The following is a 19,749-nucleotide window of genomic DNA, read 5'->3' on the forward strand; positions in this document are numbered from 1 at the left end:
TCAAACTGAGACCTGTTTGAAGACCTTGGCTTATTAGGCCAAAGTAGCACACAATTCCAGAACCATCTTTAGTCCTCTTGGTCTCTTAACTTGCCACTGGATCAAGATGGCTCTGGAGGACAAAGTGAGGCTGTTGACTTTGCACTGTCCTGCTTCATTTAAATTTAGTTCACTTGCTTGTCATGGCATCAGCTCCTTGATGTCTTGTTCTTCAGAACAAAGGACAAAGCTATACTACTGAAGTCATGGGCTCAGATCTGATCCCTATTCCTAACTGTTTTGTGTGATTTTCCTCAAGCACTGTTAGACATGATTATGAAACTCAAAAATGGATGTTTTCTTGCTTAATTGCCAGTGTTAAACAAGTCTGAGGCAGAGCAAGAATTAAAACCCCCGAATGCCTGAATAGTCTTGTCTTTAAAACTGTTGACTCTTTCTGCAATTATTTTACACTTTTATAAATTCCAAAATTCCAAAGTGGAATAAATTCCATTTTATTTCATAACATTTAACTTCATAAAAAAGTTGTACCATATACATGTTTTTTGCACCATATACTTAATATGTCTACTCAAATCTCAGGAATACGCAAAAGGAAAAAAAAATTAGCAAGACTAGCCTACAAAGCATTTACACCAGAAGCAACTTGGTATAGTAGATAGAATGCAGGATTTGAAATCAAAAACATCTGGATTCATGCTTTTATGCTTGCTATCTATTGCCATGGGCAGTAAACATTTATTAAGCATCTACTATGTGTCAGACTGATGTGGGAAAGATTCCTTTCTAGATTCCCATCCTCTCCTAGTTAATAATATAAATTACCCTTTAATTCACAAATTCTAACTCACAAATCCTGGTCCCTTTGAATTCCAATAGAAGATCAGACCTGTCCCAGCCCCACCCGGATTTGAGCCAACTTTGGGGCTACACCCAAAAGCCCCTCTAGCTAAATCTCTCATTATAAAAGGGAGACTCTGGGACTCCCTCTTTGCAGATTCTAAGCATGTTAGCCATATGAGGACCCTCTGTCCACTGGACCCTATGTCTGGTGCCCTCCTTATCTCTACCTTCATCTATCTCCTTACTTACAAATCCAATAATAAACCTCTTTTATCAATCTAGCTCTCGGGCCAATAAATGCTTTTATTGGGGACTCGTGCCACTATTAGACCCCATTTACTGTCGTATCCTTGCGCCGAATCCAGGGGGATTACAAGGGAGCTCCATTTGGCTCCCTGTACCCTGAACCTGCCACTAGACCTCAACTAAACCCTAATTTCATTTAGGTGCCCCAAATCTAGACCTCAACAAGACCCCATGAACAAATCACTGGGATATAGAGAAAGGCATACCCTCTTAATCTCAGGACCAAATGGGGGAGACAACATACAAATATTTGTACAAATGAATTGTATGACCGGGGAAGGAAACAAACATTAAGAGCCAGCTATTTGCCTCAGATTGTGCTAAGAGCTTTTTAAATATCTCATTTTATTCTCACAATAGTAGGTGCTATTGAGATAAGGAAATTTAGGCAGATCATTGGCAGACTTGCCAGGATCATACCATTTATTGTGTCCACATCTGTTTTCATGCTCAATACTATGTCCGTTTTGTCATATATAGGATATTTTGGAAATAATCAATGGGGGTGGTGGTGGGAGCTAAGATTGAGAGATTAGGAAGGTGGGATTAAATTAGCCAGTAGTTGAAGGAAGTCAAAAAGAAATGTGGAGAGAGCATCTTGTTTGAGGAATTGCAGGAAGGCCAGTACTACTGGATTATACAGTACATGAAATAGAGTAAAATGTAAATCTGGAAAGATGTGTCTGGGGATAGGTTATGAAGAGTTCTGAATGACAGGATTTTATATGGAATTCTTGAGCAGGACTTATTGAACCTTTCCCACTCTACTTGCTTTTCACCTGAGGTTCTTTCCCCCTCCCTGACAATTGAGGTTTAGTGACGTGTTCAGAGTCACACAGCTAGGAAGTGTTAAAGTGTCTGAGGCCAGATTTGAATTCAGTACTTCTGACCCAGGGCTGGTACTCTATCCACTATACCACTTAGAGAGCTAGGTGGGGACAACCTCTCAATAAAATTTTATGTGATTCTGGGAATATAGGTATATAAAACAGGCATACAAATCAAACATTTACTGATAATTATAATTTGCAACTCCACATGGGGTTGAGAACCACAGTTTAAGAAGCTTTGCCCTAGAGTATTGAATAGGGAAGTGAGATGATCAGGCCTATGCTTTAATAAGATCACTTTGCTGAAGAGAAGATGTACTGAAGTAGGGAGGGACTTGTGGTCAGGAGATCAACCAGAAAGTTAATGCAGTAGTCCGAACTTGGGGTGATTTATACCTACACTATACTGTGGGCCTTGTGGGACATCCATCATTAGCAGGCATAACCTGGATGAAGATCCACCAAAGAAAATGGAGGAAGGAGTTAGGTAGATGAAACAGGACACCTAAGTTACTCAAAAACCTTGAGAAAAGTATTAAGAAGAGGGTGATTAACAATGTAAATAGATATAGAAAGGTTGAGGAGGATGAGGATTGAGGAAAAACTCCTTAAGTTTGACAGTTCAGAGATCCTTAGTAATTTTGGAGAGTGAAATTTCTGTTAAATGGCTAGGTTGGAAATGCAGAGAACTCTACAGAAATGTAAAGAAAGAAATGGAGCTACCTACTTTAGAGTGCCTTCAGGAGGAGTTTAATCACAACAGGTAGAAATGGATGGCCATAGTGAGGATGATTGGATCAAGTAAGGATTTTTGTAGGATTGCTGACACAGATGTGTTAATAGATGGCAGAGAAGCAGTCAATAGAAATTGTAAACAAATGAGAAAATTGGAATGATAGGGATTCTAGAAAAGATTGGATGGAATGGAATCACTTTTGATTGTAAAGGGATTAATTAACCTTGGCAAAGAGAAGGGCCACCTCATCAAGTGAGATAGGTTAGGAAAGACTATGGCAAAATGTGTTTTGGTCATAGTTGATGAAGAGGAGAAAAGTGGGAGCTCTTAGCAAATAGTCTCGATTTTTTTTTTCCCCCAATAAAATGAGGCAAGATTCTCAGCTGAAATGGTTGAAAGGAAACAATGGGAGAGCTGAGGAATTTCCAGTTTGTTGATTTCACTTTTGCAGCGTGTTTCCCCTTCCCTTCTCTCCTGACAAAACCATGGTGTAGGCCTGCAGTTGTCTCCTTTTGGTCTTTTTTTGCCGCAAATCTCATCCCACTCCATTCAATTGCCAAAATGTGTAAGTCCTAAAGTATAAGTCCAGTAATGTTGCTCCCATGCTTTTTAACCTCTAGTTAGTGACTGTCACTTCCAGATTAAAATTGTGGGATTCAAAGATTCTCATAGCCTTTCCCTATCTTTACAATCTTATTACATCCTAAACTCTCCTCTCACCATTGATGCAATGTCACTGATGACCTCTTCATTCTCAAAGCACTCCATCTCCATGCCCACAGTGCTCTCCCTCTTCATCTTTGTGCTCCTGGTTTCCTTCGGGTATCAACTAAAATCCCATCTTTTACAAGAACCCTTTCCCAATCCTTAATTATAGTGCCTCCTAAATTGTTTCTATTTATCTTGTACATAGCTGGTTGTACATATTTGTTTGCTTGTCTCTCACTAGATTGTGAGCAGCCTGGGGGCAGGGTACTGTCTATAGTCTTTCTTTGTAACCCTACCATTTAGTATTAGCACAGTGGCTTGGCACTAGCCCACTAAGGAACAGCTGTGGTGAGTGGCGTTAATTAGGGTTATAAAAAGGATTGCTTTTTTTTTTTTTTTTTTTTTTTGCAGTGAGGGCCTAATTGAGGTCGTGAAACAAATTTTGTAATAGACCCAATCATTATAGTTTCATGTTTTCTTCATCTTTTTTCTTCCCAAATGAGTGTAGGAATTGAAAGTGGTGGCAATATGATGGTGGCAGTAATCAAGATTGAGACTTGCAGGGCAAGATAGTTAGGAAATGAGGTCAAGGAACTGGAGAACAGTATAGAGTTGAGGTTGTTAATCAAGGAGTCATAATGAACAAAGAAAATTGGGATTGGGGATCATTTTAAGTGCATAGATTGTTGTAAGATTGGGGTTGTAAAGATTGAGAGTAAATTAGAATGACAATAGACTGTGATCATATAATTTTAAGGGAAGTGCATTTGAGTAATGGAGGGGTCAAATGCATGACTGTTTCTATGTATGGCTGAAGTGGGCTAAAGAAGTTGGTCACATGAAATGAGTAATTTAAAGAACTATATATAAAGAACTATATATATATATTAATATTTTAGTATTATATGTAGAGAATAATACTGTCTGTGGTCCTACTTTGTTGGGTAGTTGTGAGATGCAAATTTGGTTAATATGGGTGTTTTACAAACTTACAAACTCAAGTATTTTGTAAATGTCAGTTGAGCTGTGTTAGAGGTAGTGAATGGAAAGCAGATAGTGGAGTAAGGAAGACATAGATTTGAATCTTAGGAGCCACCACCAGGGCTCTTTTCCTTTCTCCACTTTTGGTTCCTTCAGTTCCACCTTTTGGGACTTGCTGGTGTAGAAGATAAGGATGAGAAAGAATTGACATTCCATTCCTTTATCTTCTTGCTTTGCTTTCCCCTTCCCTCTTCTTTCCCTCTTTTTTCTTTTCTCTTCCTCTCCCCTTTGTCGCCCAAAATCCATTTAACTACTACTTGCTTGCAAAGTTTGGATTGGAAGAAGGCAGTCATCTACTAGATTTCATTCTATTAAGAATTTTATTCTGGTAAGAATTCCTATGGTCTTCTCTCCAACTTCTGTTCTGGTGGTGAAGACACCTCCCTTGGGTGTCCTCTCCCCGCCTCCTCACCTCTTAACCCTCGTTCTGTTCTATTTGCCCTTCAATAGATTTTTTGGTAATTTGAAAGGAACTTTGTGGAAAGTAGAGATCTAGTATTATTATTATTATTGTTACTATTTTTACCCAGCAGTGATTCAGTGCTTAGCACTTATTACAGTGCTTGATTTATAAATGCTCATTTGTTGATTTGGTAACATCACTAGTACTTCACCATTTCTCTCTCCCTAGAACAAACAGATATATTTAGGAAGCACTCCATTTCCATGGATATTTATGTATCCATGTATATTTACTTGTAGAATAGTTTTTTTTTAATCCATAATTTTCTTTAAGCATCAGATTTTGGGGGAACCAAAACACATTTTTTACTACTTAGTCAATTATATAAATCCCGAGACTTATTTAAACATTACTCAATCTATATTTTGATACTTGCTTTCGAAAAACTTCCAAGAGGTACTTTAAGTATGATTTGGGTAAAAGAGATGTAAAAGTATAATTTTGACTAAATTTTATGAAACTAAAGCATAATTCTTTTGCTTTTTTAAATATCAGGGGCTTGCCATGAGGTGTTGAAACCTTGTTTCACTGAGTTGGAGAGACTGGACCTAAATGGCGCAGCATGACTTTGCTCCAGCCTGGCTTAATTTTCCTACTCCACCATCGTCAACAAAGGTATTTTTTTTTTATCCCTTCTTTAGTCGTGTGTTTTTATGTATGTGGTGACTGCCAGAAGATTTAATAATCAAGGCTTTATAATAAAATTAATCTTAAATATCATATCCAAATCATTATACATTTAATTTATTGATTTTCCTGATCAGTCTTGGCTTTCTTAAAATACTTATTCTTTGGAATACAATTTCCTTCTTCCACTAATAAGCAAAATTTAATAGATTTGCTTTGAAAAGCAGACTTTCCGTTAGCCTTTTATTCCATTCATTCATTCAGTATGTTCCTTTTAGTTGCCTATATAATAACTTTTATACTAAAGTCTTATCCAAAAATTTAATAACAAATTTTTTACTTTTTTGAATGCTTCCTTTATACTAGATGTTTTATGTTTGTGTAGAAGCTCTCAATTTTGTGTCATCATACCATTTCATATTTTTGTAATTCTATTCTATTTGGTTAAGAATACACACACACACAAAAACACACACAAACACACACTCTATCCATTGCTTCAAAGGGTATGTGATTTGCTTATTCTGATTTTTCTTTTTGGATGGTATTTTAAATATTCAGATTGTTTCCATTTTGAATTAGAGAGAGAGAGAGAGAGAGAGAGAGAGAGAGAGAGAGAGAGAGAGAGAGAGAGAGAGCGCGAGAGAGAGAGAGTGTGTGTGTGTGTGTGTGTGTGTGTGTGTGTGTGTGTGTGTGTGTAGGTAATGTTGGTTTAAGCCTAATTTCTGAGAGACTTCTGTTTTCCTAGTGATGCCTATCTTTTAATTTGTTATATTGCAGAAATGCAAAACTTTGTTCATATATCCATAGGCGTATGTAAATAAGGAATCCTGGATTAACTAGGAACAAGTGGGGTAACTTGATGAGGTGAGTTTTGAGCAGATCTTTGAAAGAAAAAATACGACAAAAGTTGAAGAAATGGATGGGAGGTGTATTTAACAAGGGGAAGAAGTAGATTTTAGACTAAATCAGAAGTAGATAAAACTGGTGTCAGTATTCATTCAATTCTTTTGTAGATTCTCATTTAACCCGGATGGCAAGTCTTTGATTTTAATAGTAAGTCATAATAAATAGTAATAATAAGTCCATTATATATAACTTTTCTTTGCTACATCATTTGTCACTATTCTCGTAGGGAAAATTTTGGGTTTTGCAAGTGTACATTTGTAGTGGCATGCAATTAGTCAGCATTCAAGAACCATTTAATGCTATGATAATGCCAGGCACTGTGCTAATCTCTAGGGATACAAATATGAAAAAATATAGTCCCCTAACCTCATATAGCTTGTAATGTAATGGGAAAAGATAACATACAAAAGGAAACTGAAGAGGATGGTGGAGGAGAGGCAGGGAATAGACTCTGAAGTTACCCAGTGTAATGTTGTGGTAGAGAAGAAAGAAAAAAACATTCCAGAATAGGGCAACTAGGTAAGAAATGAGACTTTTCTGAGCTGTTGCCTACTTAAATGTTGGAATTCATGGGGCAGAAGGTAGTAATCAGATAAGAACCCAAGGCTGCTGATATCTCCCTAATTGATGCAGTTTTCACAATAATGAGCTTCTGGGAGCATGGTGGAAAAGTCAGAAAACTAGTTTCTATTTTATCTTCAATTCATTGTCTTATCTGCAGTAATGCCGACAGCTGTATGTCATAATTTGTGGCAATAGTAAACTGCTCTTTGAAATAATTACGATTTTTTTCTTGAGAGAAAAAGTCCAGAGCTAGGAGCATTTAATATACTATCTATCTGTCTCATTATAGAACCTAGATGTTAAGTGGAAATATTTCAGATGGGTATGATCTATGATTCAAGAAACAGATTCGCAAATGTAAACATGAGTGTGGCACCAAGATAGGAATCATATTTTGATGCTTTGACTTCGAAATTCTAGCCATGTAGCTTCTATAGATAAGATATAACTGATCACCTTGTGAGAAATTTACTTATTTATACTCCTCATCTTCTCAAGTTTAAAATGGAGTCCAATTCCTAGAAAATCACATTTTGGTTTGATATAGGACTGATTTCTCTGGCTTTATTTTAAGTTAATCACACACAACCATCCAGATTTTTATATCTGCTTAAGACCAGAATATATTTCCTTCCAAGCCAATATCTACAGATAAAATTTCCTGATAAGAATTTTGTCTATAGTAGCCTTTATTTTTGTATTTAGTATTTTATTTCCTCCAATTACAACCAGTTATCTACAACAACAACAACAAACCAGTTATCTACATTCGTTTTTAAAATTAAATTCCAGAGTCTCTCTTACTCTCCTCACCTCCCTCATTGAGAAGACAGACAATTTGATAAAGGTTAGATATGTGAAGTCAGGCAAAACACATTTCCATATTAGTCATATTGTTAAAAAAAAAAAATTGATCAAAATAAAAACCAAAGAAAAATAAAAGAAAATAAAAAGAATATGATTGGATCTATATTCAGATTCCATCAGTTCTTTCTTAAGAGAATGGATAGCTTTTTTTTTTCATCTTAAGTCCTACATTATTATCTTAGATCATTGTATTACTGACAATAGTTAAGTCATTCACAGTTTATTATCTTATGTTGCTGTTACTGTGTACAGTGTCCTCCTGGTTCTAGTCATTTCACTTTGTATCATTCATGTAAGTTTCCAGGTTTGGAGTATTTGATTTAAAATTTCTCACTGCACAGTAGTATTGCATCATGACATATCACAAATTGTTCAAGCATCCTCTTATTAAATCACTTAAAGTTTTCTTTTCCTGTTTATCTTTTTATTTTCTTGAGTCTTGTCTTTGAAAGCCAACATTACTGTTTAGTTCTGGTCTTTTCATCAGGAAGCTTGACAGTCTTCTATTTCATTGATGTCTGTTTCCCCTCCTAAATAATTATATTTAGTTTTGCAAGGTGGCTCATTCTCTTGGTTGTAATCCTAGTTCCTTTACCCTCCAGAATATTATATTATAAGTCTATTTATCTTTTAATATAGAAGCTACTAAATCATGTATTACAGCTGTTTTGACTCCACAATATTTGAATTGTTTGTTTCTGGCTGCATTACAATATTTTCTTCTTTACCTGGGAGCGTTGGGATTTGGCTATAATATTCCTGGTAATTTCTATTTTGGGAATCTTTTCCAAGAAGTGATAGGTGGGCTCTTTGAATTTCTATTTTACCTTCTGGTTCTAGAATATCAAGGCAATTTCCTTATACTTTCCTGAAAGATCACATCTAGGCTCTTTTTTTCATCATGGCTTTTAGGAAGTTTAATAATTTTAAAATGATCTCTTTTGGATCTATTTTAGGAAACTTTTTTTTCTAATGAGATACTTACATTTTTTTTTTAAGTTTTATTGCTTTGTTTTATTATTTCTTCATGTCTCTCAGGGATTGTAGGCTTTCATTTGCTCAATTCTCATTTTTAAGGGATTTAAATCTTTTTAAAGCTCTTCCTTGGCCTGAAAGCAATTAATGCTTTTCTTTGAGATTTTGGATATAGGAGTTTTACTGTCTTTTTATGAGTGTTTTGATCCTCCTTGTCACTGTAACTTTCTACAGTCAGAATTTTGTTTGGTTTGTTCATTTTCCAGGTTTTTTTTTTTTTTTCCTTGACTTTTAACTTTTTGCTTATAGTGAAGCTCTGTTTTCAGGGTGGAAAGGTTTACTGTCCCAAGCTTCAGGGTGCAGCTGTTTTCAGAAATACTTCTAAGGACTTTTAAGTTTGAGGTTCTTTAGGATGATATGAACTAAGAAGAGGGATGTTTACTACTTTCCAGGTCTGCACTCTAGTTTGTGAATTAGCATTAGCACTTTTTTCCCCCTAGAACTGTGATGAGAGTCCCTGCTCCATTGTACCTGCAAGCTCTGGTGTGTGAGTTCTCTTCCTTGCCCTGGAACTGCCACCCAGGACTGTGACCTGAATCTCAGTATGAGCATAGGAACAGTCCTGATCCCCCAGTGCCAGCAAAAAGACCCTTGTAATTTCCTCCTGAATAGTTGTTCAACCCCTCACTGTCTGTGGGCTGAAAATTCCAGAAGCAACTATTGCTACTGCTGATTCGATCAGTAACCTTTATATTATATCTGTGTTTTCCTGAGGTAATTGAAAGATGCACAAGATCACAGCCTTTTACAGATCACATGATTCTAATTATAGGGATTTTAAGAGTTTTTTTTAACTCATAGTTACTGTACTATATTTTTTACTCTGAAGCACATTTTTAATAGAATTTGCTTCTCTTTTATACTTCTCCAGTTTGCTTTCTGATATCTAATTTTTAATGCACTCCTTTGAGATTATTACAAAGGTGAACTTGCTGTAAATAAGAATATTTAATACATTCCACAACCAAATGCAAATAGTTTTTATATTATTCTTTAACTTAGATTTTTTTTCTTGTGTTTTGTGTCTATTAGCCCACATAATAAATAGAAGCTTTTTTTCCCCAAAAGAAAAAAGTTACCTTTAGATTATAAACATTGTGGATTATAGTTGATGTCCTGGTTGGAATATTATGAATTTAAAACACAGCCTGAATACAAACATGTAATGGTTCTCTTCCTTTTCTAAGTTTTAATCTTAATTGCTTTAACCTTAATTGCTTTCCATAAATTTAACCTTTTGGACATAACAGTTCTCATTTTTTATTACTATAGTAACCTTGTATGATTTGTTTACAAAACACTGTCATAATATTTGTGACACCACTAATTTTCTGTATACTAAATAAATTATGTGAAAAATATCTTTTTACTGGTTATAAACTTTGTTATAATATAAGAGTGTATGCTATTCTGAGTAAAATATTCTTCGGTTAAAATATAAATGTTTGTACTATATATATTTTTTTTCCCTGAGGCAATTGGGGTTAAGTGACTTGCCCAGAGTCACATAGCTAGGAAGTGTTAAGTATCTGAGGCAAGATTTGAACTTCAGGGCTGATACTCCATAAGTTTTTTTTTTTTTTTTAATATAGTAAGTATTCTTTGTATATATTATAGAAATAGGCCCAGTGTTATCTTAGTCCAAAATAAGCTTATATAAATTCACCTTCCAAATTCATCCGCTTTTTATAGTTACTCCATGTATACAGCTTTCTTGGGAGTGAGTTAAAACTTGCCTCTACAAGGCATGTATGTGTGTGTCTTGAGTTGTATGGGATTCTTTTTATATTCTAGTATTTAATAATTACAACTTTGGGATAATCTATTTTATATTCTTAGTGTATGTCTTATTTATTTAGGGACAATTTTTGTTGTTGTTATCAAGACACATTTCTGTTATGGAAAAACAACTCCCTGAAGGGTGAATTCTGACAACAAAATTATCTTAATAGAAAAATAGATAACCAGTTTAAAAAGAATTGATTATAAGTTGCACAGGAACACAATTAGACTAGCTAGGGGAAAAAGATGAAGGCATAATATTTATATTTATAGCCTTTAGCACTGTGCTCTTCATATAGGTGTTTAATAATTTATTGTTGAATGGAATATCTAAATGAGTTTGAACTATATTATGAAATTCTTGACAATATTTTGATGGAAACATCAGTTTAGGCAACAACCATGTGTTCATCCACATAATAATTTTTTTCTTAAGTATTCATTGGTGACTACATATTTATAGGTTTTTAAGTAAGTAATACTTAAGTAATTTCTCCATTAAATTTTCAGTAAGATGAGATTAGTTTTAAATAGTAAAATGTTTTCTATGCTTTTAGAAGTGCTATTATTGCTAAAAATTACATCACTTCAGTACTCTTTGTTTTCCTTATTTTTTGAATACTTCATACTTAGCTTTAAATTCTTTTATATTTAACATTATGAAAAGATTGAGAGGCAACTTGGCATGAACTACTGGCTTCAAATTCAATTCTGGCACATACTGGCTATGTGATCCAGGGCAAGTCTTTTTGATTCCTTAGTGTTCTAGTCAACTCTTTTAAATTATAGGTGCTAAAGAAGACACCAACCTGCATTGACAAGATATTTCCTCACCTGGAAACTTCCCTGTATCAGTGATAACACAAAGATAGTCCTTTCCTTATCCCTTTGGAAAGATTATTAAGATTATTAATAGGTGCCTACATAATGGACAATTCCTCTTTGTTAAAGATGGACTTTAGTGCTGTGTATTGAGTAAATAAAATTACTTAAGTAGAGTTGATTTGTGACCTTTTGCAACTTAGGTTCTGGTCTTTCTACCACTAAAGTAGTTACGTGATCTTTGACAGCAACCAGCTTCAAGTTTGCAGAATAATGCTTACTTACATCTAACTTTATAGGACTTTTTTGAAGTTATATTAGATATGTAGAACACTCTCAACTGTATTACATAAAGTACTACAGATATGTTTGCCATTATTAATTGTATTAATAATGAACATTGAGGCTCATTTTAATATGCTTTGATACTGTGGTAAAGACATTATCTTAGAGCTTTGACATACCTTAAGTTAAAACTTCCCTGATAGATATTTTTTAAAAGTCATTTTAATTTAAAAAAAATTTATAAAGATCACACATCATAATCAGTTGGGATTTATATCGGGAATGCAAGGATGGTTTAATTATTAATTATATTATTATATATATTATATAATTATAAACATAATAGATATCAACAATAAGTTAAAAAAAAAAAACATGGTTCAGTATAAAAGGAGAAAAGACCTTTTGATAAATACAACTCATTTCTTTCAAAAATACTTGAAAGTATAGGTATAAATGGATTTTTCCTTAAATCAATAAAAAAATCATTTATCTAAAACTATCAGTAAACATTATTTGTAATGGGGATACACTATAGAATCCTTCCCAGTTAGATCCGTTGTAAAACAAGGATATCCATTGTCATCAATATTATTCAATATTGTATTGGAAGTCCTAGCAATAAGAGAAGAAAAAGAAATGGGAGGAATCAGACTAGGGAATGGGTTAATAAAACTATCTCATACTAGGGAATGAGTTAATAAAACTATTTCTTTTTGCAGTGGTATGATAACATACTTGGAAAATCCAAAAGAATCAATTAAAATGTTAGTTGAAACAATAATTTTAGTGAAGTAACTGGATAGAAAAAAGTCTGTACGAATCAGCATCATTCCTATGTATCACAAACCAAACCCTGTAATAAAAGATAGTAAGAGATACTACTTTGTAAAATAATTCTAAACAGTATAAACTATTTAAAAGTATGCCTGCCATAATAAATCCAGAAACACTATAAGCAAAATTACATTAAAATTTTTATACAGTAAAATTAGATTTAAATAATGGAGAATAGTGGTTTTTAAATATATAAGAATTTATAGGAATACAAAGGAAGCCAATTACATTGAAATTGTCAATTAAAAAAACCTCTCACTATTGCTCCATGCCTTCCCTTGTCTACAATTTTCTTCTTTCTCTTAAAGCATCATCATTTTCCCAAGTTGATGATCTTAGTATCATTCTTAATTTCTCATTTCCTCACTCCACACATTCAGTGATTTGCCAGATATTATCATTTCTATCTTTACAACATCTCTCATATTAGTTCATTTCTTTTTATTCATAAAACTACCCAATTGGTTCAGGTTCTCATTAGCTTTTCTTCTAGATTATTATGTCCGTCTCTTTTCATGTCTCATCATTGCAGTTCATGCTGTTGCCAAGATAATTTTCCAAGATAAATTCCAATTCAGTAAGTTCTCTCATTTGCTTATACAACATGACCCTCCCTTCTCTTTCCACCTTCATTGGGCTTCATTTCTATTTGTACTATGCAACAAAGCCATACTATTCTTTCCTATTCTCACACACAGAACTCCATCTCCCTTTTCTAAACTGCAGTACTTCCATACTTTAGCCTCATAGAAGTCTTTCTGTCTTGAAGATGCAGCTCAGTTAACACTTGAATTAAATCTTCCCTGATTTCCCTAATTGCTAGTACTCTCCCTCCCAAACCATCTTTTAACTACTCATATATATATTTTTGTAGTCATTTTGTACACTTTAGGTTGTACTGTAGGTATGTACTTTTGCACATGTGCTTGTCTACTAATTAGAATATAAGTTCTTTATTAGTAGAAATTGTCTCTTTTTTTGTATATTGTATCTCCATTTTCCAGTATGATGCCTGTTACACAAAAGGCCTTGTGTTACAAGACTTAACAACAGTGTCTAGCACATAGTAGGGACATAATAATAAATTTCTAATAAATTTTTTTTTATTGATTGCTGATTCCAAAGACTTGTGTTGAATCTTTAGTCTCTTGAAGTAGTCTTTCATCATAGTTTTTTCCCCCTAGTATTATTGATCTCTGCCCCTATTCCCAACAAAGTTGCATTTCAGACCAAATTTATGGTGTCAAGAATAGAGATTAGTAATCATTTTTCAGATCAGGAACAATTTCTCTAGTTGTCCAGTTTGTAAATGGCAGAGCTGGGATTCAGATCTTGGTTTTCTTATGTAAAGTGTAGTATTCTTTTTATTATACTATATTGTCTATAAGCTTGACCCAAGATCAATACTCAGATCTCTGAACTTGAGGAAATTAATATTAATTGTACCTGGTAGGTGTAGCAGGCTGTTTGATAAAGGTACTTTCCATTTTCTCCCCTTACTCTCCTTTTTTTGGAGAAGAAATTTTCTCTGAATGAAGTAAGCCTGAGAAAAGAAAAGTAAATACTGTCTTGCATTTCAGCAGTAGTGGATTTGAATACAGCACTGGAATTTAGACCTTTCTAAAGATGAACTTAGATTTTATTTCTTTCATCAGTTACTTCTGCTATGAAGATTTACACATTTCTAGTCATAAAAAATTTCTTTTCCCAGTTCTGTCACCTTTTTGAAAAACTTTCCTGGGCAATTTATTTTTATAGGGAAATCGAAGAAAAAAGAATCTTTGTCCCCTTTAAAAGTTTTGTCTAAAGCCACCTCCTTTAATTTTTTTTTGCATTCTAGAGAAATTTAAAGGCAGATTGTTCATTTTTAAAAATTGATATCCTTTTAAACTGACATTCAAAAGTATCTTTCTTTCCTTGCACAAAGCCATTTCTTCTAATAAAGAATTTTTTTAAACAAAAATAAATATACTATAACAAATCAAAAAAATTCTGACATTACACGTAAGTGTTCCATACTTAACACAAAGAACAGGGTTGAGATACATTCTCATATTTCTTCTTTGGAGCCAGATCTTATGTATTGATAATATTGACACAGCTTTCACTTTTGATTGCTGTTTTTCCCTTAATATTGTTGTAATCATTGAATGTGTTTTCCTGATACTGGTTATTTCACTTGGCATAATTTCATATAATTCTTTCATACTCCTTGAGATTTATTCATATTTGATGTTTCGCAGCATAGTGGTAGTTGGTGAGCATCTATTTTGTTTAAAGTTACTTGATTCTACAAAAAATGCCCCTGTAAACATTTTGTGTATATGGAACTTTTCTTTTGTCATTGTTCTTCTTAGGGCGTGCATATATGATAAATAACAGAACCTCCCAAACAAAGGTCACATTTTCCACATTATTTGCTTGCCTCTCATGTCAAATTAATTGGCTAAGAACTGTCTAGTAATTTCACCTTCTGGAATTTAAATCGGGAGACCAGAGTTCATATTCTGTCTCTTGACACTTATTATTTGACAATAATATTTGTACTGTGCTTTGTAAATATAATACCACCATACAGATCTGTCACAGTAGAAGTTGCTAACTTTTCTATAGGTTATTCTTCTTCACTACTAACCTTCCTAATATGCAATAATTATAATTTAAATTTCTTTTTGGAAGCAATCAGTTGTTCCCTATAGACTGAATCTAAGAGTTTCGTGTTTAACAATTTAATGTATGTGTTTATTGGTTAAAAAAAAAAAAAAAGTGAGAAAACCCATAATTTATTTTCTCCGTTTACTCAGTAAGTATTTGTGTCAGAGATTAGAATCTGCTGCTCCTAAGTGATCTATTTCCGGCATTTTTATGTGCTTGAGTGTACTTCTGGAATTGTACATTTCCCTTTGGTAGTTCTTGGTTTTGTCCTGTGTGAAAGGATAGAGTTGGATTGATAGTTTCTGAGGTTCCCTTCTAAGTATAGATGGAGACCTGTGATCCTGTGAGCCTCTGCATCATCTCAAAGTCTTATTTATTATTCTGAAATAATAATGCTGAAACTGATAATTAGGTGGACAAGTTTAGTTTAGTCCTTGTTATCCTGATTAGCTAGAATGTTCCTGCTGTGTTTCCCTCCCTTCTAGTAGATCTGAAAGATACTTTGTGTTTTTCATTAGCTTATTTTGGTATTTAGTATATGATGTTGATTTAAAGATGATTTCTTCTAGCTACTTTTCAATTTCCCTGAAGTTTTTGAAATTAGGATAATTTATGGTTTTTTAAATTTTATTTTATTGAATGGTGGCTACCATCTGCTTTTGATTGTTTCTGAGTCTTGCTTATCTAGTTTGTTCTACTGATCTGAGGTCACAATTTGTGATAGAGCTTGGTTTTGAACTCAAATCTTTTGGCTCTGAACATAGACAATCTGGTGCGTTAGAAAGTGCTATCTTAATTGAAGCTGAAATTTCAGTCAAATCATTCAACAAGCATGTCTCAGGTCCCTCCTAACGTGTGTCAGGCACCAGACTAGCTAATTAGATCTGAGAGCTAGTTAGGTGTGCCTAGATGCTAGACAAAAAACCCCAATCAAAACCAAAATTGAAACAGTCTGCTCTCAGAAGTTTTCATTCTGTTGGAGGAGAAAATATGCACTTATCATACAAATATCTGCAAAATAAAAACAAGCTACTTAGGGAAGAGAGAATACCAGCAATTGGAACCAGGAAAGACTTGGAAGCTAAGATAGTGTTTGAGCTAAATTTGGCTTGCTTCTCCACCCCCTTTGCCCCCACTGCCGTCTCTTAACATTTTCCTCTTTCCCCTTTTTCTCCAGCTGTTCCTGAACCATCTTCTCTTTCCTTTTTGATCTTTGGTCCTTTAAGGCCCATCATTCCTCTCCCACTTTACCCTGTTCATGTCCCAGAATCACAACAGAACAACTCACTGAACTTGTGGACCTTTGGATTTTCTCATCTATCCCTCTGTTCTAGCCATATTATTTTGTGCCTTTTCATTCATCTTGAAGATGAACGTTCTGCAGCAGAATTTTTTTTATGTATTGCGTTGTTTCCACCGGTTATAGCCTGAGTTCCTTGGGTATATGGACTATTTCTTCTCTTTTCTGTTTGACATCCTAGGGCTTGGCACAAAGTAAGCATTAAATGTTTGTTCATTCATGGAAGGAAATAGGAAATTCTGAGGTGGAAGTGAAGAGGAGAGAGTACAATCTAGGAATGAGAGATGATCAATTCAAAGACATGGAGTGTTGAGTGTGAGAAATTTTGAGAAGACCAATATATCTGGATCTTAGATTTCAGGGAAAAACAATGTTCAGTGAGTGCTTTACCTTATTACTAGTTGAAAGTGATCTTTTCCCTTCTCAGATTTTTCTTGAACCCTTGTACCAAAGTTCTTGCTTAGTCTCATTCTCATGTTTTATTATATTTTTTGAGTCTTCTTGCCTTCTTGCCCTCTTGAACTTTGTAGAGACTCAGTGTTTGTTGAATTCAGATTAAATAGAACAAAGGTATGCTGTTTTATTTGTTAGGTCCTTGCAGTAGAAAGTTTTTATTGAGTGAATGAATTGAACAGCAAAATTAGGAAATGCTAACTGCATGTTAGCCATGCCCCATCATATATAAGTAGATGCTACAGTAGAAAGGTATCATTACTGATTGATTTCCTTATTCCAGCAGAATTAACATTTTATGCTTTTGTTTTTGTCGTCATAATGTAAACTTGGACTGAAATTTTTTTTAAATCATTAATGATCCCAGAAGAAAAATAGAGTTTTAGCTCCATCATGTGGTGAAATTTTAAACTACACGTCAAGAGAGGACGTTCTGTATTAGTTTTTATTTTAGGAATATTGGGCTGATTTGTTTTCACATATGTGAAAGACTTATATAACCAGGGACCTTTCTTGACCTAACTGCTTTTCCAACTTAATATTCTTTGTTTAGTATAGTAAGATAAACTTCACTAACAGGATATATTTTCTTTTTTTATTATTATAACTTTTTATTTACAAAACATGCATAGGTAGTTTTTCAACATTGATCCTTGCAAAACCTTTTGTTCCAACTTTTTCCCTTCTCTCCCCCACCCCCTCCTCTAGATGGCAGGTAGTCCAATACATATTAAATATGTTAAAGTATATGTTAAATACAATATATGTATACAGATTTATACAGTTATCTTGCTGCACAAGAAAAATTGAATCTAGAACGACGGTAGAAAAAACCCAAGAAGGAAAACAAAAATGGGAAATGCTATGTTGTGGTCTACCGTCATTTCCCATAGTTTTCTCTCTGGGTGTAGCTGATTCTCTTTATTACTGAACAGTTGGAATTCGTTTGAATCATCTCATTGTTGAAGAGAGAACTGATCATCATATAGTATTGTTGTTGAAGAATAATGATCAACAGGATATATTTTCATAAATTTTTTCTACTTAAGATATTTTTCCAAGAGAGAAATGGAAGCCTAATAATAACTGATATTTATATATTATTGTAAAGTTTGCAAAGTATTTAAGAGATTCTCATTTGAGCTTCACAAGAATTTAATATGATGATTAGATGAAATGAGTGATCATTTGTTAAGCACCTAACTATGAATGAAGGAAACATCTTTACTATTAAAAAGGTACAGAAGATAGATGCACAATAAATAGAAAGTAACTTATTGCTGAGGGAACTGGGAGTAGTCTGCAGAAAGTAGCATTTGAGTTGAATTTTGAAGGAAGAAGAGAAATTCTGTTAAGAGTTGCAGAGAAACTATTCTTAAGGGAATTGTGGAGACTACCTGGCATAGCAAATAGGCCAGTCCGAGGAAACTGGCAAGGTAAAAAGGAGCCAGGTTGTGAAGAGATTTACATGTAAAACAAAAGACTTGATATTTGATTTGTAGGCAGTAAGAAATCTCCAATTTTAATTGAGATGGGGGGAGTAAATATCAGGGGATATGGGGTCTGACTTAGGAAAAGCACTTTGGCAGGTGTTTGGAGAATGTATTGCTGAGGCAGTAAAACCAACAAAGATGTTTCCTGAATGAGGAGATGCCTTCTATCAATGCAAATCAGCAACTGCCCTACCACTTTTAGTTTCAGGGATACTCAGAAGTTAAATGCTTTTTTAAGTTAGAATAGAAACTTGAGCTAATGTTTTCCTGACAACTCTTCTCTACAGTTTTCACAAGTTAGATACTACAGGTAATATTACTTTACCCCACTTTATAAATGAAGAAGACTGAGGTTTAGAGGATTGTAGGTGATTTGTACAGGGGTTACACAGCCTGGAAATTAAGAGATTCATCATTTGAACTCAGATATTCTTGACTTCTAGCTTAGCAGTCTGTTTTTCTACTTTGGTGCAATCTTCTGTCAAAAGACTGTCCAAAAAAAAATCTCTTCCTCTTCCTTTTTTCTAATTAAAAGTGGTTTGTATAGTATAGCTATTTATATATTCTGGCAGATGGCCCAGGTATTTATAAGTCTCGCCTATACCCATTTTGTGAAAACTAATTGAGTTCTTTTCCTGATTACTGACCACGTAACAGTCTCTTTGAAAATACTTGATTGTCTGATGTTTGTATTTTAGCCCTAGAAAGGAACCAGAGAGTGGAATTGTAGCTGAGCTTTTCACAAATTTATTATACCATGTTGCAAAACTTTCTGTTATGCTTACCTACGCTGTTATTTCAGATGTATGGTACATAGAGAACTCTAACAAGTATCTCTAGCTAGACCTTGACCTTGTAGGGTTAAGTGCAAAAGAAATCTGAAAAATCATTTGTCTAACTTGTGCTTTTTGAGAATGAAATTAGCTGGCTCTGGATTGTTTAGATAGTAAAGTGACCATAAACAAGAATAACAGAATCTTACTCAGTTCATTTACATGGTTCTTTAACATCTTGGAACCTGAGTTGATAGGTTCTCCTAAATCTTAAATGCCTTTACCCCATAGCCCTGTGGAAATCTCTTCATTTGAGAATTAGATCAATTCAGCCAGTGAAAGTGATGAAATGTGATGAATCCATTATTCTACTGTAAGAAAAGAATGCAGTAGTTTGGGAAAAAACATAGAAAAATTGTT

At 34.0% G+C, this 19,749-nt stretch overlaps 1 protein-coding gene across 1 annotated transcript in view; it reads left to right on the plus strand.

The window, feature by feature from the left end:
- GPBP1 (GC-rich promoter binding protein 1) overlaps positions 1-19,749 on the plus strand; it is a 97,887-nt gene that overhangs the window by 39,205 nt on the left and 38,933 nt on the right. The window contains exon 3 of the mRNA XM_051990955.1: positions 5,423-5,542. Coding sequence (XP_051846915.1) covers positions 5,480-5,542 — 63 coding nt within the window. The 5' untranslated portion in view covers positions 5,423-5,479. The remainder of the gene's footprint in view (positions 1-5,422; positions 5,543-19,749) is intronic.

The sequence above is a fragment of the Antechinus flavipes genome, chromosome 1 (assembly GCF_016432865.1).
Source record: "Antechinus flavipes isolate AdamAnt ecotype Samford, QLD, Australia chromosome 1, AdamAnt_v2, whole genome shotgun sequence".
In the NCBI taxonomy this organism is placed as follows: domain Eukaryota; kingdom Metazoa; phylum Chordata; class Mammalia; order Dasyuromorphia; family Dasyuridae; genus Antechinus; species Antechinus flavipes.